At 39.6% G+C, this 23,690-nt stretch overlaps 2 protein-coding genes and 1 long non-coding RNA gene across 8 annotated transcripts; 2 read left to right on the top strand and 1 right to left on the bottom strand.

Annotated features, from left to right (window-relative positions):
* Positions 1-3,079: 3,079 nt before the first annotated feature.
* Positions 3,080-5,922, top strand: LOC105425273 (protein ST7 homolog). Its single transcript, XM_011635965.3, has 2 exons — positions 3,080-3,901; positions 4,283-5,922. The coding sequence occupies exons 1-2, from the start codon at positions 3,472-3,474 to the stop codon at positions 5,401-5,403; spliced, it is 1,551 nt and encodes a 516-aa protein (XP_011634267.1). The 5' UTR covers positions 3,080-3,471; the 3' UTR covers positions 5,404-5,922.
* On the bottom strand, positions 5,909-23,466 carry fwd (phosphatidylinositol 4-kinase beta fwd). 6 transcript variants are annotated; one of them, XM_089073789.1, is made up of 12 exons: positions 23,311-23,466; positions 14,588-14,834; positions 11,916-12,886; positions 11,596-11,713; positions 11,358-11,492; positions 11,107-11,273; positions 10,869-10,999; positions 10,556-10,786; positions 10,191-10,484; positions 9,740-10,116; positions 8,477-8,949; positions 5,909-8,389 (listed from the first exon to the last, which is right to left on the bottom strand). In XM_089073789.1, the coding sequence occupies exons 2-12, from the start codon at positions 14,767-14,769 to the stop codon at positions 8,202-8,204; spliced, it is 3,267 nt and encodes a 1,088-aa protein (XP_088929915.1). In that variant the 5' UTR covers positions 14,770-14,834; positions 23,311-23,466; the 3' UTR covers positions 5,909-8,201. The 6 variants fall into 6 exon arrangements, with proteins under 6 accessions (XP_088929915.1, XP_088929917.1, XP_025073598.2 ...); XM_089073791.1 differs by lacking the exon at positions 23,311-23,466 and adding an exon at positions 23,065-23,304; XM_025217813.2 differs by lacking the exon at positions 23,311-23,466 and adding an exon at positions 22,486-22,630.
* On the top strand, positions 15,336-16,673 carry LOC148937214 (uncharacterized). Its single transcript, XR_016138591.1, has 3 exons — positions 15,336-16,079; positions 16,237-16,458; positions 16,538-16,673. It is a non-coding gene; the product is annotated as an uncharacterized LOC148937214 (long non-coding RNA).
* Positions 23,467-23,690: the final 224 nt, after the last annotated feature.

The raw sequence follows: 23,690 nt of genomic DNA, 5'->3' as shown, positions 1-23,690 counted from the left end.
CTTATTTGAGAGAACAAAATTCACTTTTACATATACGTAACATAAAATGCACCTTTGTATTTTTAGAGATATTGTATAAATTAATATATTAATTTTATTATTATTATTATGTTTTCTTCAATTCTGAGACATTTTGAGAGGAATGAAAATCGTAGGTGAATAATTTTAATAAATCAAGAGAATTAAATCAAATAGCTAGAAAATCGTTATTGCGATTTATTATACTTTTTCTCTTCAGTTATTAAAATATTATAATTTACTTCGCTCGAATAGCGAGAAAATAAAAATTTGAAAAAAATGATGATAATTAATTTCGAATTAAAATGAGGAGAAACTATTTAAAAGTGATTTAACATTATGTTTATTCTTTTTAAGCGAATTATTTAATATAATAATTTTGTAATAGAATTTATTACTTTAATTAACCTCCAGAATTCGCCATTATAATACTGATTCTATAATTTATATTATTTCATAAACTCATAATTTAATAAAGACGAAAAATTTTATAACATAAAATGAAAATGAAATAAATGATTTGATGAAAAATATATGTTTTAAAATTCTTGTATTTTTATCTTAAAAATGTAAAGATTTAATGACCATAAGAATAATTTTATATAATTTGTAAGATTTAAAATGTAAGTCATACAAGTCGAGTTTTTTTGTTTATGGACTTCATTTGAAATCCATTTCCAAATTAACAAGTAAAAAAGTCTTACGTAAAACAGAAAAAATATTCTTTTTTTCAAGTATTATGCTCTTTGTTAAAAATTCTTTTTCAAGAATTGTACAAAGGATGGCACGAGACATGAAGGAATGAAAGTTATATCCGCGTAACTTTCCAACTTCACCTACGCATCTCTTTTCGCGTTGGTACGTTTTTAGGAAGCGATGGCATCGTTTATTTGGGTCAATGTAACGACAGAAATGTTAACTGCACTCGTGAAGAGAGGTCAGACCGAAGAGTATATACATATATACATATATATATATATATATATATATATATATATATATATACCCAATGGAGCTGCCGCAAAAAGTATTTGATTTCCTGATATTTTTGATAAGAGCTTTATTGAAATAAGATGGATTCCACATTTCTTCTCAGACATACAAAATCGTTTCATTCTTTATTACATCGATTCCTTCATGTATAAGACAGTAGAAATCATGCAAGATATTATTTACTAGGCTTTTAGAAAAAAAAATGGAGATTCGGATTTTATAAGGAGAAAAGACAATTATAAATTTGCTGAAGATTATTGAGGTACCAAATTGTCTCGTTTTGATCGCTCGTTAAATTCTCTGTTGAAACTAACTAATATATTGCATCCAAGAGTGTAAGTAAAAGGGAAATACAACAAAGTAATACGACAAAGTTATTACTACGCGGTTCGAGTACTTTTTTCGTCGGAAGCACAAAGTCTCCCTTCAAACCACCGATTCATCACTGCATTAGCCACATTGGCGTAGTTACGAAACTCACTTCCGCGAACGACCCGCGAAATGCTAGATCGAATCGTTTGAAAAGTTTGATTAGAAGGACGGCGTGAATGATGAGTGTCCACCCCTGAGAGAAAGGTTTAATGTAACGCTGGGAAAAATCGATCCATGTTTTTTTCCTCCTCCGGTTCTCCCCGGTATTTCCACGCTCGCGACGCGGGATTGTCGGGACGCTTCTCGAGTTGAATGCAAATACATACCTATCGGCGTGTCATTAAAATGTCTAGCATCGCTGCGTTTCGCATGTACGCGCGCGCGCGCGCGCGCGCGCGTGCACACGGTACGGTTAGCGATACGGAGATTGAGTGGCGCGCGATACGTCATACATATATACCTCGTTATACGGTTACGCCAAAACTTGGCGAAGTTGGCGTCCGCCTTTGGCAAGCTTGGGGAAACCGCCGGAAAAGGGAGACGCAAAGACAGGTAGACAGGAGGCGTGGTCGAGAAACACGAGAAACACGCGTGCGCGCGCGCGCGCGCGAGAAAGGGGGAGGGGAAGGGGGGGAGAGGGAGAGAGAGAGAGAGAAGAGAGGATTACAGGAATACATCGCGGCGAAAGCGTGCGCGCGGCGAACTTCCAGCACGCAATTACGAACTCGGCCGAACAACCGAGAGATTTAATTAGCGAATTTTTAATTGTGTTATCAATCCCGCGATTGTTCAGACGAGATGTAAGGGAGAGTCGCCGAATGTGTGCCACTTGAGCTACTTTTTTTGTTGTACTATAAACAGATGCGTATGCTATTTATTTTCTTGGTTAAAGATTGTAAACGATAAAATTTGGACGTACATACATATATGTATATATATAAAAATGTAATTTTGTTTGTTGTACGGTGTAATTAGCGTTGTCAAATTCAGCCCAAATCCGAAATATATATTTACATACATCATTTGTTGAATTAATCATTCGTTAAATTTCCAAAGTAGCGTAGAAAAAAGAAGTTACGCATATTGATAGTGATCAAACACGCGGAAAATTCAAATCCTCTAAATTCTTATTCGAAACTTGTGAAATTTGTCGAGATCAATTATATCTGTCACATTAAAACGATTCAAAGAAAGGCTGACAAAAAAAATTGTATCCAAAAAGAATCTGCATCTCGAGAAAAAGATCAGGAAGTGTATTGTATCAATCGGTACCAATCGGTAAGTCAGAAAATCTATCTCAAAGAAGAATGTCTCGAAAACGTCTGCTATCTTTTATGAAAAAAAAAAAAAAATAATATTTTAGCTAGATTTGGGATCTAGCAAAATCAAGTATAATTTGTAGGTTACAATCATTGTTACAATCATGACAGTACGCAGTGTGGTGGTGTCCTTATCGAGGCGGCCATATTGGGCACGTGACGTCACGAGTTAATTTTCCAATTGGGGAATGCACTCCTGCTGAGATGCGTTCAGAAATAACACCCGAGTGCACCTCGATATCATTTTATCCCTATTTAACACTCGATGAAAAACAAGAATGAAATGATACATTCAGTGTTTCTAAATCCAGCACTGGACTGTGCCGGCGTGGCGGAAAGGGTGAAGACGAGAGGTGGGGGGGGGGGGGAGGTAATTTGTTCGCTTCATGTAAAAGGTTGTCAGCACTGTGTTTAGCATCGTCGAAAATATTTACTACGCGCCGGGAAATGCGTGGCGATGTACGCGTGCCGCCGAATCGGATAGACGAATCGTCCAACAGGTTTTTTTTTTTATTTTACGCACATCACACACACACACACACACACACACACACACACACGCACACAAGTTCGCAGCGAGGCCGAATACGGAGCGGTGCGAGGGAGGAATTCGCATAGAGCTTTGCTGTTAGTCGCCGTGTTCCGCATGTCGCGCGTCTTTTGGTAAACAGAGGAATCCTGCGACGGCGGCGGCGGCAATAAGGACGAAGACAGAAAGGCGAGGATCGTGAGACGAGGGCGTGGAGTCGTCTTTCTCGAGCGAATATAAATGGCACTGCTATATGGCATGTGGGACTCAACGTTGCTCTTGAACACCCTAACCCCAAAATTCTACGTCGCTCTTACCGGCACCTCATCCCTCATCTCCGGCTTGATCCTCATCTTCGAGTGGTGGTACTTTCGAAAGTACGGCACCTCGTTCATCGAGCAGGTGTCTCTGAACCACATCTCGCCCTGGATCGGCGGCGGCGATAACGCCAACGATGGCAACAGTGCAAGCCTCAACGGAGGCTCCGGAGGCTCCTCGAGCCACCAAAATGTACCCGAATGTAAAGTTTGGCGCAACCCAATCAACCTTTTCAGGGGCGCTGAGTATCAGAGATTTTACTGGGCCACCAACAAGGAGCCCCTCACATATTATGACATGAATCTGTCCGCACAGGATCATCAGACGTTCTTTACTTGTGAAGGCGACACAGGTAAAGAATGAGAAGGATCAATCTGGATGCGTTCCTTTATTTTTCTCGAAAAGACTATTTTGACAACAAGCTCATTCTTTATACCTGAACGAGTGTACATTCGTTGTATTTAAAATGAAATAAATCTGCTTGAACTTTGGCAAAGATGAAAATGAAAATTTTAGTACAGTGCAATGCAGCGATAAAGAACAAGTCTGAAATCTATCTAGCATTGATATGCTAATTTCATAATTTACTTGCTTTAAAACATTAGTAAATTAAAAAGGTATAAAGATGGTTAGAGAAAAATGGATCTATTAGAGTTATCAAATTTGTTTTTTTTTTTATTTTTAAGATAGACAAGACATTGAGATACTGGACTGATCAATGGTTTATTTACAGGTAAAGCGGAATACGAGATTATGCAAACAGCTTGGAGAGAGCGCAATCCAGTAGTAAGAATACAGGCTGCGCACAGCGCACTCGATCGTAATCCTGATTGTGCACCAGCTTATATTCTTCTCGCAGAAGAAGAGGCCACTACTATTGTCGAGGCGGAAAAGATCCTGAAGCAAGCTTTAAAAGTTGCGGAGAATAATTACAGAAAGTCGCAAAATACTCAACATCAGGGTTCCATAGCTGAAGCGATACATAGAAGGGATACAAACGTATTGATCTATATCAAGAGAAGACTAGCGATGTGCGCGAGAAAATTGGGAAAGCTTAAGGAAGCGGTGAAGATGTTTCGTGATCTTACAAAAGAGGTACCACCGATCATGAATGTGTTGAACATTCATGAGAACCTGATCGAGACTCTGCTGGAGATGCAGGCGTACGCGGACGTTCAGGCCGTGTTGGCTAAATACGACGATATCAGTCTACCGAAATCGGCGACCATCTGCTATACGGCCGCGTTATTAAAGGCACGATTGGTGGCCGACAAATTTTCACCTGATATCGCTAGCAAACGCGGTCTGACCACGGCCGAGATGTCGGCAGTAGAGGCGATTCACCGAGCGGTGGAATTTAATCCTCACGTACCCAAATATCTCCTGGAAATGAAGCCGCTCATCCTCCCGCCAGAACACGTGCTGAAACGCGGTGACTCTGAGGCGATCGCGTACGCATTCTTCCACTTGGCACATTGGAAGCAGATAGAAGGTGCCCTGAATTTACTTCATTGCACTTGGGAGGGTACGTTTAGGATGTTACCTTATCCGCTTGAACGCGGCCACCTCTTCTATCCATATCCAACGTGCACCGAATGCGCCGATCGTGAACTCTTGCCGTCGTTCCACGATGTCAGCGTCTATCCGAAGAAGGAGCTGCCCTTCTTCATCCTCTTCACAGCTGGTCTGTGTTCGTTCACCGCACTCTTGGCTCTGCTAACTCATCAGTATCCGGACACGATGGGCGTAGTCGCTCGCTCGATGCTCGCATGGTTTTCTCATCCGTTTTATTATCTCCTCGACAAGTTGGCTATCTTGCCCTCTAACTTATTGCAACAGCTCTCTAGAATATAAAGATGTATTTCCATACGATCTCCATTAACTTAAGACTTATTGTGATACTCGCGATGTACTTATTGCTTTATTTCTTTTATCTCTGTAAGAGCCTCTACCATGTAAAAGTTCCAATTTGCAATTTGGTCATGACTGATACCGTGATATCTTTTAGTGACTACTGTATTTATCTATACTGTTAAGTTCATTGAAACTACGATGATGAATATATTAATAATAATAATAAAAATTTTAAACAGTAATGTCTTCGTTATATATAATGTACGTATAAATTAATAATTAATATATATGTAGAAAATACGAAGTAATTATATACAGTTGTATAAATTCATATAATGTATATAATATATATTATATATAATATACGATATGTCCTACATATATATGTGTGTGTGTATATTATATACTCTATATATTATATATATTGTCAAGAGATCGCTACATCACACCTATTGATACGCAGTCAATTCACGTGCGAAATGACAGTTGGGTGCTAAATAAACTCTTTGTTTTATCGCATTCGTATTTATTCAATGATTGATATTATCAATAGCTCGCAATGAGGTGAAAGATCAAGGCAAATCAGAGATCTTGACGTTTCACGTGTCGACGGAATAGGAAGTAAGTTCGGGCGCGTTCAGTCAAGATGAGAGAGTTATTACCCCATCGTGTTATCATCATTATTCCTCCGCGATCATTTTTACACAGCAATAATAACGAGAACGTTAAAATTCCTCACATTAATCACACATATATTATACAATTTTTACGAGAGAAACCGCCGAAAACGAAAGTATAAAAGACAACCAATGTGTCGAGATATCGATAGATTAATTTCGTATTCTCTCAATCATTCGACAATCATATCTGATTTCTGGTCTGCCTGTCTATTTTATGAGACGGTTATGACAAGAGAGAGAGAGGGACGGGAAGGGGAGAGAAAGAGAGAAAGATATAAGACACTTGGAAGTCAGAGGACCCAGGGTTTCTCTGGTACTCCGGGCTGGCTCCAGCCGTAACTTTGATTTTGCTTCAAACATTCATCCATTAGATCCTTATAACTGATATAGTATAATAAGGTGATAAAATTTGTCATTTTATATATGTACAATATCTCTTTTTATAGTTTATCTATATATATCTATATAATTTACTTAAACGGACATATGTACGTAAAACGTCACGCGAGGAATTACAATTAAATAATATTAACCCTCCGTACACGGCTATGCTCCTCGCGTTCATCACGGCTATGGGGAGGGAGGGAAGGAAGGGGGGAATGAATGTTTACGTAATATAAGAACATGTAAAAACTTTCAAATGTGATCCTTAAGATTCGCTATAGTATAATGCTTAGTCCTTAATTTATATCGCGTGTATACAATTAGATGTATTTATCGAAGAGTACTAATCTACGAAATAGGAAATATTTTGAGTATTCGCCTCCCCCGCTAATATCCGAGCATTCATTTTGTACGTAGCCTTCCTGCACTCGCCAGAATTGCATAGGAAATCTCTCGGGGATGGAGATTCACCGATTCCGTTTCCTATCGCTTAGCAGGTTCTACCTTTTTTTTATTTTTTTTTTTTATTGCCGCGAATTATCTGAAAGTCCACGCAATTATTTTAATCTGAAAGTCCATGCAATGCTTGTCTCTCCATTCATTTTCTTCGCTATATGTACAAATTACAGAACAGATTGTCCGCTTCACGCTTAATCAGCTCCATGCTAAGATTGCCACGCTATAATAACACGTCACTTCACTTGTCTGATGATTTGATCGTCTCCGCCACATTTCTCTACACAAATAAGGCACCTTTAACAAATTACGCTGTTTATATAAGCTATACACGATTTAGCAGTCCAACGCGCTCAGTCAATGACGCCACGTCTGCGCTGCGGCGACAGCTAATTCGCAATTTGTCAATCGAGGCATACGTAAACAACAGCAGTCTTAGTATCGAACAAAAAAACGTTATATATAGTGGATATATGTAATCAACTGGATGCCAAATTTTTTTTATAGATCATTCCTTCTTTCATCACTTAATTTCTCAAACGACGATAAATATTTTTAACTTTTAACGAAGCGCTCACATCCCCTTCAACCAAGTCATGTTCTCATAAGATATATTCCATTTACTTATCAAAGGTTCTTAATAATTTATCAAACATTTTATCGAGATCGCTTTGAATTTCGCTAAAAATATTTCATATCGTTTTTTGCCCGTCACAAAAGCAAGGAATAACATTGAAATCAAAGAATCGCAATCTATCTGAATTCTATACGCTTAGCCTAATCAGGCTATCTACATGTTTAACAGGAAAGCGATTTTTCCACTTTAAAACGTCATTTGTGCTTGTGGAATGCTTGAAAATAGCGTTGCACAACCGAAATCAGCTTAAGTGCCCAGAAAGAATTTTCTATTTTTTTTTTCCGCGCCATGCAATTATGATCTTTTATGTACACATTGAATTGACTGATAAGAAACTTTTTTTCAAAATAAAACACAATTTAAATACCAAAGAATTAATGCCAATTATCTATAAATTATGCTTTCTCCACATTTTTATCACCAACCTATGATACGGAACAGGTTTTCTGACGCGGCAGACTGGTTTGAATATATACTTTTTGACCGGCACACAACCGCCGATTGGTCAACAGAGCTATTAAGTGTATGTAAAAATTGTGGAAGAAGTACCACAACACGTATCGAATTGATATCCCATCTTTTAATCACCTCGCCAAAGAGTTTCAACCGAAACGCGATAGACAGAAAAGTTAGTCTTGATATTAAAGAGTGCCGTTTGCGAAATATTGATATCGATCATAGAGTTTAGTGGACCACGAATGAATGCTGCCTTCGACCAAATCCTCGACATGCCGACGCAATTGATCCTCCGTTAGCGTGAGATGAAACCTATTCTTAAGACCTTGAACAGTCGCTGCCCCACCACTACGGAAACACGGAAGCTGAGAGCCTGCGGAGAAAAAAAAAAAAATCGATAAAGCTCGTGACATACGGGAGTTGAAAGTGCACGCGAAAAACGTACGATCTCGTTACTTACCCGACAACATAATCTCAACGAGGTTAACAATCTTCTCCATATGCTTCCGTGCCGCGATTAAGCCTTGAAGAATGAGGCTCTTAAATTCCTCAAAGAGTTTGGACTGATTGCCACCCATCACCTCGACAAATTCCGGTGTCAGTTTAAACGGACTGGTCTCGAAGCCGAGATTCCGCGGCGAGGTCGACAAGATAAATCCGAAATCTATGTGGATCAAATGGCCATCGCTGTGCAGCAGAATATTGCCATTATGGCGATCTTTTACTTGAATGAGATAACTGACCAAACAATATGCCGCGCAACTCTGAATGAAATTTCTCTGCGCAACGCGAAACGTATCTGAGGTAGAAGGTCCGAACTCTCGTTCGAAATATTGGAAAAGCGTTAATTGGCACTGCTTCTTCACTTGATGGAGCGAGACGGTGTTCAAGATCGGCTCGATCAAACCACTGTCGTTGGACAGACATAGTATCCTGCGAAACAAAATCAAATTGTCATTCAAGTCAAACTATCGAATATTATTATAGTAAATTTATAGTAAATTTAATAATATATTAATCTCTTCACAGTATACGTAACACAGGAAAAAAACATGTGGCATACATGCACAAACCGATTTATCTTTTCGCTATTTGTATGAAACTTGGTATCCTATTAAGTTTTTTAAGATCGCTGAATCCAAATATAATATCAGAATTTCAAAATTTCAATTGACAGATCTAATATGATCAAAATTTAGAAAATTGGATTTTTATAAAAATAAATATTCCAAAATTGTTGAAGTTGAATTAAAATATATAATTAGAATTTTATTATTCTAAATAGTAGATCAAATTTTGCTCAAAAGAATCATTTAAAACTAATATTCAGTTGAACTTTATCAACAATATCAATATAGAACAATCGTTTATAAATCCCTCTCCACTGAATCTAATAGACTTATGAAACGACATGGCGAATTTTCACTGCATGTTTTTATTTTTTTATTTTTAAAATTATTTTATTTTTTCAACTTCAGTCCGCTATTTTAGATCCTCCATTTTACATTTTAAAATTCTGATATTACATTCAGATTCAATGACCTCAAAAATTTTAATACTAAAATCATATCGAAATTTAAGAAACTTTTTTTTTCATATAGTAGTGAAATCTCATTTTCGTCACACTGCGAATAGATTAATAAATTGTATATATCAATTAATAGCGCACACAACTAATTTTTTTTTTACAAGATAAAACTTTCTGGCGGTAACCCGCACTTACTTGTATGGCCGCACCCAAAGGGGCACTTGTTCATCTTGCCAAATTTTTTGCAACATTGAAAGCAGCTGCGAGGCGAGGAGTTCTTGTCTGAGATCATCACCACATTTCACAATCACAGCGAGTAATCTCCAAGATGCCAGATGACCATACGGACTGGAAGCTCTTATGCGTCGTTGCTTCTGCTCCCATGGCTCCTTGAGGACCGCCGCCGATGGATCTTCGGGATCGTGGTTAAAAGTCGCGCTAGGTGTAGCTGCCATTTCGCTCAATCTTCTCTTGATATCACCCGGCACGAAGATTGGCTCTCTGCTATCGGACGATTCTTGACTCAATTGCGATATAGTATCTCGATCTTTTGGTTTGCGAAGCTGCAAATACTAACGAATAGAAAAATTAGAAATTTAACTTCAAATTGAAGAGATGTACGGTTAGTCGAAAATAGAAAACGCACCTGCTGTGTAATCTCGTCGTCCTCCTGGCTCCAACAATCATTAGGATCGTCATCGGGAAAATTAAATGCCACATCTGTATTTCTAACAGAATAAGGTGAGATATTTTTCACGGGAGTCTGTCGTACCGCTGAGTTTTGTTGACTGTCAGAAGTCGATATGTTGGATTGCTCGCCGCCCGTCAAGTTTTCTTCGGACTTGGTATGCCTCAACGAACTGCCCATTATTTTCGTCGGCACAGGTGATGTGTATAAATCCTCCACCTCTAACACTTCCACATATATTATATAGGGTGCCTAGAATAGTATCAACATCATATTCGAATCTTTGAAGAAGGAAAAAAAAAAGCGAAGCGAAATGTCTGTACCTTATCCTTGCTGTTGAGTACGGCGGCGTATTGTGGCGGAACTCGCACGATATGATGCGGTATCGTACTGTGCAGAGGAAGCCACACCCTCGCAGGGAGATTCAAGTTAAGCGTATTGAGCTCCGCCACTAATTGAACGGTTTTACTTTCCTTTGTTGGGATAGTCCCGAGCAATTTACCAATTGATATTAGAGCTTGAATAAATTCGAGTTCTGGCGCGAGTCGGGGTGCCTGTGGCATACAATTTACATCAAGGTATCACTCAGATACAACACCTGTTACTCTTTTTCCGAACGAGACTTGGATAACTTACATTGCAAAAACAATCGGTTTTTTGGCCTCGCAAATCGTTCACCACACCTTGGCAGGAATAGAAGCAGGTACAGCCGTTGTCAAACGCTCGACCAGAGCTCAGGTCCCCAAGACTTACTTTATTTATTATACCTTTTAAAAAATACCATGAAATAATTGTTGTTGGAACAGTTATTATTGCGAAAATAATTTACATGGTATATAACTTATATCATTTTAAGATATTAGTTTTGAATTACCGGAATGACTACGGCGTATAGTCTGGAATAATCCAGTAGCATCGGATTGAGATCTTTGGTGGGTTTTTTTATTCGGCGACGTAAGATTTTGCGTCGAGGGCAACGGTGATGGCGCAGGAACTTGCAATCCAGCGACACGCTGCTTTCGACTCTCATTTCCCTTTGGCCTGAAAAACGTTAACACGTTGTATTCAGAGATGAATTTGTATCGTAGATCTGCTGAAAACTCCCAATTGCTTTATCAATTTTACCTGAGTTCATCTGACAGGATAAGATTTTTCAATTTGGTCCCATGAGACTTCTTCTTTGACGGCAAATGAGCATCGGAGCTATACGCGTCTAACAGCCAGGCACATTTTAACGAGAAATCTGCCGACTGTCTACATCTGCAAGGCGATTGATTCGTTTTAATCCGTGCAAGTCTTACCATTGCAATAGTGACAAAATGCGCAATCAAGTGATCTTTTAATACACAACTTTTATACTTACCTATGGACAAGATATGGATAAAGGACTTCTGTTACATCGTGAAGTTGTATGTACATCACAACTAACTGCGGTAAGTAAAAGTCCACATCGTTATCCGGAAAACTGAACATCTTGTTACCTACAATACGTCACATGTCACATGTATTATCAAATATACAGGACGCATTCACTAAAAAAATATTCATTTCGCGATATTTCTATCAACGAGAATCGGCAGTTGCAAAATCCAACATAAAAATAGAAACACGTTCATTCGAACGTGTGTAATAATGTCCGATGAAAATTAATTTTCTCTTTAATATTGATACACATTATTATACCTAAATAACTTTGAACGCCGGGTTCTTTGGAATTGAACAGATAGGATATAGCCATGGACATGTCGAAAATCTGGCTCTCAAAAAGCCGCAGCAGGCAGCCTTCCGACGGTTTCGGCTGTTTCGTCTCTTGTTGCTGCCGGCGGACGACATCCGACTGCTTCTTCACCGTCTCGACTTCCTGCTGCTGCGTCGCGGCTGTGCCGCAGCAGAGGGTCATGGCCGCTCCGGTTAACTCGCTCTGGCTGGTGTCGGCCACGGGCAACGGCGACACCATTTGCATAGCGCCTTGGTAGATATCGACGCATTCCTGGTGCTGGTAATCCTGACGTTGATCGTCACGTTCCGTGTTACGTTCCCGCGCGTTCACATTCGGTCGCAATTCCTGCGAGCGACGTTCACCATCGTTCGCGCACCGGGAACGATCACCGTTGGTCTCCTCGCTCCCGGGGGAGGCGGGAGATCCTGGACTGTCACTGAGACGCGTGGACAGTTCCACGGGCGACACAGGCACCGACACCGACATCGACACCGACACCACACCAGCACCGTTCTCCATACCGTCCACCACGTCGGCCGAGCACACGTCGCCCGGCTGCGACACGGACGAATCGAGGCTCTCGCGGCTGTGCAGATGATCCACGCTGGACTCACGGGTGGCGGGCGCGTTCGTGGCGTCGCTCGAGCCACTGTCGGAACCGCACAGGATGCCGGAGTCGTCGGAGCCGAGACTGGCCAGGTCCTCGCGTTCCCGTGCGGTACGCGCGCCCTTGCCGCATGGTCCCGAGGACGATGCCGATACCGTCGTCGTCTTAGAGACCGATGAAGGCGCGGGGTTCTCGCATTCCGGGCTTGGCGTAACGTCCACTTCCGGGATTCGTTGCAGAGCGGAATCCAGGCTCCGATTCCTGTGGTGGTGCGTCAACGTCGTTGCGGTCGCCTGAGGCACCGGCGGTAGTAAGATACCCATTGATCTAAGGACAATTATTGAGAATGATTTTATAATCCGATTATATTCCTGAATTATATATAAATTGTTAAATTATTAATAAATTGTTAAATTATTTTACAGATGCACGTTTTTAGTAGACACATATGAAGAAAATGTAAGAAAATGTGTTGCTTGTGCAGTCCCTAGAATTTTTAATATCTGAAACGAGATAAATGAACGAGATAAATGTACGCGAACAAAGAAATAAAAAACGAGAAACAAAAGTGCAAGGAGCGCAAATAAATTTATAAAGGTAAAAATATAGTTCTCTTAAAATCCTTATTCTAAAAATCATAGAACAGAATGTGATATGTCGTTTTTTTATTTATTAATATCTGCAATAAAATATAAAATGTTTGTAAATTTCAAAATAATAAAATTTCAATTTCAACTTCTTAATATATCAAACTATTTACGATTTTTTATTGTTTTAAGTAGAATAAATGTTGACATATAAAATATCTCTTATCTAAATCTTATAACATCACATATTTTCAATTTAATTTAAGTTTTTATAATTTTACCGTGAGAATGATGATTTTTATTGTGTTATATAAAATAAACCAACAAAGATCTTATAAAGTATGTAGACAAAAGCACAAAATTATAATTTTTTTAAAAGATATATTTAATACGACTATTTGTATAAATTTTGCCGCAAAAACACTTTTAGAATTTGCTGATTTATGAAATATTTTTTATATTTCAAAAATTGTTTTAATATGTTAATATGCATGTGTAAAATTGTCTCAAACTTATCACCAAATATAATAAAATTTATAGTAAATTTTGTGCTAAATTATAACGAAAAATTTTCTCTATTCGTACATATATTTGCTTGATTTCTTCTCTATCTTATCACACGTGTTTTTTATATATATATATATATATATATATATATATATATATATATCATATATCACACTAGTTATCGATATCCTTCCTGTTAGTCTACTCTATTCTATTTTGCGAGTCTATATTTAATAATACTCTGAATAATGTCGTCATCACTCGTGCGCTTTTCCTGCATTGTTTACTATTTCGTTGCATTTCTGTTTTTTTTCTCGTTTATTTTTAAACTCGTACTTTCCTCATTACTTTATGTTCTATAGGTTTGATATTTCTATCCATGTTATTATAGAACACAAATTATTTTTTACAAGTACACGTTTAAACTGTTCTTGTATTTAACTTTACTCTCCGGTGAGTCCGCGTTTTAATCTTCACCGGAGAGAATCGTGCGCGCAAAACATCGTCCAGCTCCAGTTTCCAGTTGGCGAACTGCGCGAAAGCGCGACCAATGATAGAAAATAGATAGACGACGAGACCGCGCGTGATTATGCGATTATTACCGCGTTGCGGTTATTATTAATATTGATGACGTTGCCACGCCGCTATTATCACCGCCATCGCCAACAATTCAAATGTGACTTGACTTATATTTCTCCGATTTATATCCGTGACGTCGAAATCTCTCATCTCAACTTCTCGAGCGTCGTGAGCGGCATCGCGCGGCTTAGACGAGGCGAACGACGCTTCGAACGATCGCTTTTTATTCAACAAGTGCCGGGAAACGCGTCGGAGAGACGCGTGCCAGACGCGTGTCACAAATAGCTCGCTCGGCGGAGGGTGGTTTCTCGCTCGAGAAACGTACGGGAGATATCGGGAAACCCTCGGGATATACCTGAAGTCCAAACTGTGGTTTCGTTGATGCGTGGTCAGTCTGCTGCGTGGACTGATCGACGGATTCGGCCGACCGTGCACGAGAGGGACATTACAGCCGGCCAGTTTGTGCCGTTTAATGTGTGTCACGCTTTCCTGGCGCGTAGGTCCACCAGTCGGCGTCACCGCCACCACTTCGCTCATATTAGAGTCTAGTTACGAGCACCGGCTCGGCTAACAGTCATCTGCTGGCCATGCTGGGGCTTCACCTGCGAAGCGCAAGAAAATCAGTTGTGTCTCTCGTTCCGATCGCGAGCACCGGAAAAGCACGCGTGACATTCTCGCAATGAAAAGAGAAACTGGAAAAAAATTGGAAAAGATTGGTTAACACGCAAGAAGTAGACCGAGCCATCATTTTTCACATCATTTCTACTTTGAAAACTGATATCTTTTTTCCGTATTAAAGATACGATTCTCAGGTTTCTCAGGAAGTTTTTTTCGTTAATTATTCGTTTTTATTTTGATAAAATATTAAAATCCTATTTTTTAATTTGATCAGAAAAAATATTTATATCATATACATATATATATATATATATAAAAAATTTATATTTATATTATGTTTACGTTAAAAATATTGAAATAATTATTTGAATTTATTTCACAAGTAAATATTTAGCACCTAAGATCCTAAGTTTCCGAGTAATAGCCGATTCTTTGAGTCAAACAAAATATTAAAAATAAAAAAAAATAAAAAAATAAAAAAAAAAAAGTCAAAAATGACTGCTTGGTACTTGCGTATGATCTGTTCAGGCTTCGTGTAGTGCGATGACGTAACGTACGTATTCAAACCGATTTCCCGATAATCGTATCGTGACGAATCGACTTACTGGAACTACACTCGTATTGCGATAAATGGAGAAGTGCTAACCAACGTTAAATCTAGCTCCGACGAGTGTCAGATGGCATGTGGGAAAACGGATGGCAAGGCGGAAAGTTAAACGGCTCGCGTGAGCTGCGCGAGTTTGTCGCGCAAATCGAGAGACGAGATGTATTTCCGGTATACTCATTATTATTTTTGGGAGGGCGGGGTAACTGATAGCGAGCGAGTGATATCAGTTTTCGCGTCATAATCACGAGCGCTTGGCACGAATAACTCGAATCGTAATGTCAACGATGATCGCTCGAGCACGAGAAGAACACGCTTGTATAACGCGCGTCCGATCCCGTTATCAGCCGCGTCTGTCAAATATCGCGATAAGGAAATCGGTATCTCGGATTGGAGAGAGAGAGACAGAGAGACAGAGAGAGAGAGAGAGAGAAAGAGAGCGTGTGTCTCTTAACTAATATGCACGACGGAGAATTTCGTTTTGCGCGCAGTGCCGCGATATTGTAATTGGTTATATAACGTCTCGATGTCGCATCGCGAAAAAAAAGAAACTACGCGGGAGCAGCCGCGAAACCGGAGCGACCGGAAATCGCGCATCTGTCAATCGTGCCGTTTTAACGCCTAGGTAAAAAACGCGAAATTAGAATATATATAAATTTTTTTTTTTTTTCAGGAATTTGCGAAGAAACAGCATGATTTGATTCTTTAACGATTCGTAAAACCGGTAGTCATCTTCAAAACAGACCAAACTTGTTCGAAAGTTCGGAAATTTTTTTTTTCAGGAAAGAAAGAGGAAAGAGCTGAAACCAGCTCTGTAACTTTACGATACCACAATCTCGTCGATCTTAAAATACCAATGTGAAGTAAATCGGAAAATAAATCTTCTTTCCGAAGAAGAAACCGAATCGTTAACAATCAAACCAATCAAAAATAGATGCATGTGAGCAACAATTGGGAAAAAAAAAAAAAAAAAATTCGCACTAAATATACGCACTGCGCAACAGGTACGAATCGAAAAAGACACGATAGCACAATATAGACATGTAGAAAGTGCGGCTTTTTATCAATTCGAACACTTTCTAGGATCTTCCTGAGGCGCGCGCTCTCTACGCACAACTAATCCCGTGGGTAAATGCGAGTACAAAACACGATGTACAATAACACCCTGGCTGCGTTACAAGGAAGTTACGTGGGGAACAAGAGCCACGATGACGAAAAAATAAGCTAGCTCATTCTCTAAATTTTTCTGCGTCAGAACGTAAATATCGCATGTTACTTCGAAGCTATAAAACGCTTTCGATCAAACGAATCCTTTCACAACCGATCCTCAAAATTCTTAATATTGTAACATTTACGTTTCCAAGTAAATGTGCATTTCTGAAATTTGCAAAAATTTGCAAAACCCTGAGACCCCCCGTGCTAATGAGTCTCGTAGTCCATATGGAACGAACTTAAGAGTCGCCGATGAGACTCACGATAGTCAAAGCATTGAAATATTAAACTCCGACGCTTTCAAACAATCCTTCTAATGACGCAAACATGCATGTTAATGAAGCTAACCGTTAATTAACCGACATTTCTTCTCATTCCAAGGATCCGCCTCGTAACGTCACCTGTCGAGTGAAAAGTCTCTTTCCATCCTCGCGTTAAAATTGCGGCAAGCACGAAATTATTTTTCCACGTGACAAAAGATTGTGCGCGGTTATTTTCCAAGATTATGGCGCGGCCGTCACGAACCGCGGAACCGCGGTTTCCATCTCGACACATGGATCGGTTGCGCGTTGCAAAATCCGCCGACTTGAAACTCGCGACACGCGTGGTAACCCCCATGTGCTTTCACCGATCTGCTTCGGTGCCGGCGCGTACAACGCTCGACGTTACGGACGTTCGCTTCGAGTTCCAAAATTGTGACGTAGGCAGCGCCTAATCAAAGTCCCGACTGCAAGCAATGTCTTCCTGTTGATTTACCGCAGAATTATCCTAACTTTTATTTTATTAAAAATTAATACCGTATATATTAAAAATATTGTAGAAAAAAATTAGTCTCAAATCGAGAATATATATTTCACATGTATAAGCGAGAATATTACGATCCTTTTTTGGAAAAATTTTAGACTTTAGACTGATTGGATTGAATTTGTATTGATGCAAGTATATTCTTATATATATATATATATATAAGCAAAAATATTAAAATATTCATATGGAAGGTTTTTAGTCTTGAGCAAAAGTAATACTTGCATCGATACAAATTTAATCAAATCAAAACTAAAAGTTTTAAGAAGATTACAATGTTCTTGCTTGAAAATATTTGTCTTGTCTTTAAGACTAGTTTTTTTTTTTTCTGCGAAGGCCCAACGCATCTAAAAATCAATGCAATAAAAAAAAAAATAACAGCGTTCAAAAAATATCGACATGTGTGTATATGTGTATGTGTGTGTTGTCGCATGTCTTTCATTTCAGTTGATATTTGAATCTGGATCATTCGGCCGTTCACTTTGACCATACCGGACAGATTACATCGAATCTCAAAATAAATATCGTTCGTTTTTATAATGATATTAAATTTTACAATCGGTTAAAGTCAAGTATTTCGTAATAAACGATTAACTGAGACTTTCTCTTCTACTCGCATGTTATGCTAATCCATACAGAAATATTTTAGACGATACATCGGTAATTGCAGCGCGTTTTTATTTACCTGTTGGCGATATATGAAAAGAGAAATTTAACGTTGCCGCGGTTGAAAGATCAATTTCCTTCATCACGATGCGATAGCCATCGATACTGCTTAATCTCAACAGTTTTTATGATCGTCATGATCAATATTATACCGATATATTATAGCATTTGGATGAAAGGGAACTATACTTTTTTTTCTTCTTTCAATATCCTCGTATGGTAAAATGCAAAGGCGGACGTGAGTGGTTCAATATACGCGAAACCTGATGATCTAACCACTTCGATGATCTAATATTCCACGATGATCGAGCGACTTTTATGACTTTTGGTGCGCATCTTCGCGCGCGTGGGCGTGAAACTCGCGCTAGAAAGTCGAACGCACGTCGAAACTCACGTCGGGACTCGAGGATTTCCCTTTGCAAGTAAAAGGCTTTTTGCGAAGCTTCCCGCGAAGGACGATCGTGGAAGAAGCGCGGAAATCTCACGAATCCTGGTACCGGCAAAACACGTGTACGATTTACGAAACTGCGAAGGCGAATAGTGCAAAGCTGGATAATTATAAACATAAATAAAAAAAAAATCCGAGTTAAGGCGATAAAAGGACTCGATCGAAAACGTCCCCCGAACGAAACGTCTCTTTAAATTTAGATTCCGACTTACTTATTTGGAACGCTTGTTTTTACTTGACAAACAACAAAGATGAAAGATGATTCCATGAACGCTTTGAGCAGCCTTAGAATATTTTTCGCTTATACAGGATTTCACAGGATCTCTTAATATCTCGCCAAGTAAGAAGTGAAGGAAAGTAAGAAGTAAGAAGGGAGGATGTGCGTCACGGCGGGGGGCTCGACCAGTCGTGAAAATTCGTAATTATTATTTTTGCGAAAAATATCATCTCGGCTAGGAATCGAACCTGAATCCCCTGTTTATCGGGCAGGTATCTTATCATTTCAAGGCAGCAGTGATATATTTATCGCAATAATGTGTTTAGAAACACGTTAAACAATACAACGTCATATACATATATTACAATATACACATATGCATATATTCTAGAGGATTCTAGAATCCTCACTGGTACTCCAGAGAGAGATGGTCTCTCTTTCAAATATATCAAAAATCCTTCTGGAGCGCAGCAGGAGAGATTGCACGAGGCATGGCTCGAGCTCCTTTCTAACAACCATAAGAAAGCATAACGCTAAGCTGTCCTTTCGTGCTAACGCACATTCACGAAATGTTTATAAATTAATTTCTCACTGATTATTGCGAGAATCTTAAAACATCAGTGGACTCTTTTAGAATATTTCTCTTCAGCTTACAACGGACTTGAGAAAATGGACTTGATTTACAATTACGTTATTTAACCATAACACATTCATAAAGGGGATAGAAATCCAACAGCACACATCGCTGATTGGCTAATTAAATATAAAAACTTTTGAGTGATGACCTACTGGAAAATATCTAAGCACAGTAAGCTTTTCAATACAATTCACTCTACTTGTGCGACGAGAGGTGCAATGCTGATTATGGAACACCCTCTATATAATTTGTTCAAAGTGCGATTTCGAACTGAAAAGGGCAACAGTCGCGGACTTTCGGCATTGAAACGATTCAAATTATACTTGCTGAATGCACACATGTCCTCTTCTTTGAAACGAAAGGCACGGGGAAATTGTTAATCAAATACCTCGCGACGTCACTGGCTCTGTCCAGTTTCCAACTCCTTAAGTTCAGTGTTACAGGTAAAATTCCCTCAAGCGCGACGAGCATTTTAACTAAATAATCCCTCGTGACATTTCCGCCCTCCGCGAAACTTGAATGTCGACGTCGCGAGATCTCGCAAAGGAAGGCGCGAGGAACTTTTCTGAATCGTTCGCGATTCGGCGATTCTCCAATATCGACGTAGCGACTATTCACGGCGACTGTAATTCATCAATTTCTCGTTTCCAATGTGGCGAGCATTAAAATCGAATGATGCGTTGAGCAATCGTACGAATTACCTGTGCCATTTGGTGTTCCTCATTATCGCCGTCACTACCGTTTACTCGCGCACGTGGCACTGACTATTCATCATATTCGAAACACGCTTTCCTAAAGGCCATTTTAAAAGGCCGACCACTGTTTCTCGTTGAGTAAGGTCCTGAATGAGGCCATGTGAATGTAATTATCAAGCAGTGCTAAATCGGCTTAGATAAATCTGATTGATTATAATCTGACAATAATTGGACTGTTTTTGTCAGAAGTACACTTGTACTTGAAATGAAATAGAGATATGTTTGAAACTTAACAAAAATGAAATAAAAAGTTTTAATGCAATCCAGTATAGAAACAAAAAAAAAAACAAACCTATTAATTTAGATTCAGTTTTCGCTTGCTACGCTAATTATCAAGTAAACATAGAAATTATCGGCAATGTAAAATCTAAACTCGGATTGCTCTAATGAAAATTCAATATATATATATATATATATATATATATATATATATATATAAGACGTTCCAGAATTAGTGATACAAACGAATAGCGAATGATTCTGTATGAAATAAGAAATCAGACACAATAAATAGGAACTGGAGGAAGGAATAAAAACTAAGAAATTAAATATGAAGAATTAGAAAGTTAATTAGAAAATTATTTTCGACTAATGAAAAAACATTTTGGTATTTCTTAATTGTGTGTTGAAATATAGATTTCTACATCATTTACTACAATGACATAATCTCAAAGAACAAGGTTTTAGAAAATAAATTTGAATGTTTCGAATTATTAAAATTTTATATTATTTTCGAATGTGATTTTCTAATATAATAACTAATTACAGAAAAATGAAAATATGTAATATTCTCAAAATATTGACATTTAAATGTATTATAACACGAATAATACTCGTAAATATATTAATCTTTTTGAATAAAAGCATCATTAGCTGTTCGTTCAATGTATTAAATTCTTACCTATCATAAATTCTTAGAAACAACCTTTTTTGCTTGTGACACTTTTGATGCAAAATTAGAAATTTTAGAAGCGAGTTTTAGAATCATCGTTCTAATAATAAAAACTCCAGAAACCCGTCTTTTTTCAAACACAACTCAAAAATGAACATTTCTTTAGCTATGTCGTTATTGTAACAATATCAAAATGTAAATGTTTCTTTTTTTTATTCCCAATTCCAATTTTTAATTTCCTGTTTCTTTCACTGCGTCTGAGCTCTAAGTCAAAAGTGTAAAAGGAAAACTTTTACAAGATTTTGTTTTCCAGAAAAACGTGCAAGAGTTTGAATGTTCGCATTCATTTAAGACGCATTTCTGGTTAAGCATTATCAATCAAAGCATATCTTGTTTTATCAGGTTGCTCTTGATCCTGATGAAGTGTAAACTACAATATTCATGAAATACATTTAACAATCACGACACAGATAATATCTATAAACTTGTTAATTTTTTAAAGAAAATAACCGTGAGAATGCCTCAAAAGTATCTTGTCTTATCGCACATTCTCAAAATATCTTTTTGACGTTCTCCACTTATCTTTCCTAGAATTTTTATATAGAGAATCATCTCTTTATCCTTTATATCACAAGTCTGGAATTCTCTATATACATTAAACGATGTGTGTGTGTGTGTGTGTGTGTGTGTGTGTAAAATTAAAACTGTGCAGATTCAATCTGTGGCACTGAAATAATTATATGACATTAATAAAAGATATCCTAGAATAATTATCTTAAAGACATATCTAGCGAAGTCTTGAACTTAAATAAATTTAGATAAATCTAAATACCCGCTGGATTAGCACGTACACATACACATACACGCACATACGCGGAACTGCTTTCCATGTCACGCCGCATCGAAATCTGAATCCACTTGACTCGCAATTTCTAGCTGATGATCGTTAAACAAGTTATAATCGTCGTGTGTTCTTTTCCCGCTACGCAGAATCCGCGACGTCGATCTTTGCGCGATTTCGATCTATGCGCTGCACCGCCTCTCCGTCTCGCCGCGCCGCGCGAGCGTCTCCTGGCACCATCGCCACTTCGCGCCGCTTTGCTCCGCTCACTCGCTCGCTCGCTTGCTCGCTCGCTCGCTCGCTCGTGCGGCGAGATGGGTGTGCCGTGTGCGCGAGAGCGAGCTTCCTGTCAATTCGGTGCGTATTGACAGAAGACGCTGGAAAATTCAAAGCCCCGTCGCCGGTCGCCGTAGCGCGCCGTCCTTCGCCGCGGGATCAATTATCCTCGCTGCACCGCACCACGCCGTGACGTGACGTGACCTGACGCGACACGACGCGACGCGACGCGACGCGACGCGACGCAAACGTCAACGTCGGCCATCAGCCCGTCGACACTCACCTCGCGCTCGAATCTGAGCTTCCGCTACGAGTTACGATGCTCTATCGACGGACATACTTCGGTCCGTCGCCGTTTCGATCTCAGTCGCCTAGGCGGACCGAGTTTCGCGGCGACGACGCGCCGGGATGCGTTCGCAATGGAAACGAGAGAGAGAGAGAGAGAGAGACGGACACAAAGCGTGGGGGAAGTGTCGTGTCGCGTCGTTTCGTCGTTTACGTATGTATCTATCTATCTATCTTTCTATCTTTCTTTCTTTCTTTCTCTCTCTCTCTCTCTCTCTCTCTCTCTCTCCTTCTGCTCTACGAGTACGGCGTGAGCACGAGTACGTGTGCACCGGGTACAAGGCGTTTAGCATACACACACGCACGCACGCACGCACGTACGCACGCACGCACGCATACACGCGCGTATACACGATGGGAGCTCGACGCTCGTCTTCCCCTCGCTCGCACCTCGTAATGGCAGCGATGACGACCGAGGGCAGTCCCAGGCTGTCATACACGCACGCAAGCACGCGTGTGTGTGTGTGTGTGTGTATATATATATATATATATATAATATGTATGCATATATACGTACGTGCGTGACGCACGCACTCGTTCACTCACGCACGCACGTTCTTCTACCGTTTCTCGCTGCCGCCGGCTACGCCCAACAACGCGCGCGTCGATCGCGGTTCCGTCGCGGGTCGCGATGCGCGCGATGCATCCGTCGCGGGGGACGACGAGCGATCGCGGAAAGACGCGGCGGAAAAACGCGTTCGTAGCGACACCGTCGCCGCCTTTACCTCCCGGCGGAAGGGCAGAGCGATTATATAGATCGTACCGAATCGACACTGCGAAACGACGGTTGCGAGACGACGAACCGCTGCTGTCCACCAAACCCCGACGTTGTTATCCGTCGCACGACGCATTGAGCACTGACTCGACGGCGCCACTGCTGCCAACGCGGCGGACGTGAACCCTGGCCGGTCTGAATCACGGCGCTGCGCCCGCCGGTCAGGAACGTGTTAAAGAACGTTTCCCCATTTACCTCCATTTCCACTTCAATATAGATTAATTTTAATCTTGGTTAAATTCACTTTCCATCTTTATATAATTCGATGAATTGGAAGAGAATAAAAGGGAATAAATTAAACCGAAAATTAAAATTAATCTATGTTGATGGAAATGGGGATTAGTGGCACAAATATCGGCACAAGTATC

Source organism: Pogonomyrmex barbatus, unplaced genomic scaffold, assembly GCF_055798465.1.
Source record: "Pogonomyrmex barbatus isolate J1 unplaced genomic scaffold, ASM5579846v1 scaffold15, whole genome shotgun sequence".
In the NCBI taxonomy this organism is placed as follows: Eukaryota; Metazoa; Arthropoda; class Insecta; order Hymenoptera; family Formicidae; genus Pogonomyrmex; species Pogonomyrmex barbatus.
The sequence above is the reverse complement of the archived record's forward strand: the minus strand, read 5'-3'. Positions and strand labels throughout refer to the sequence as shown.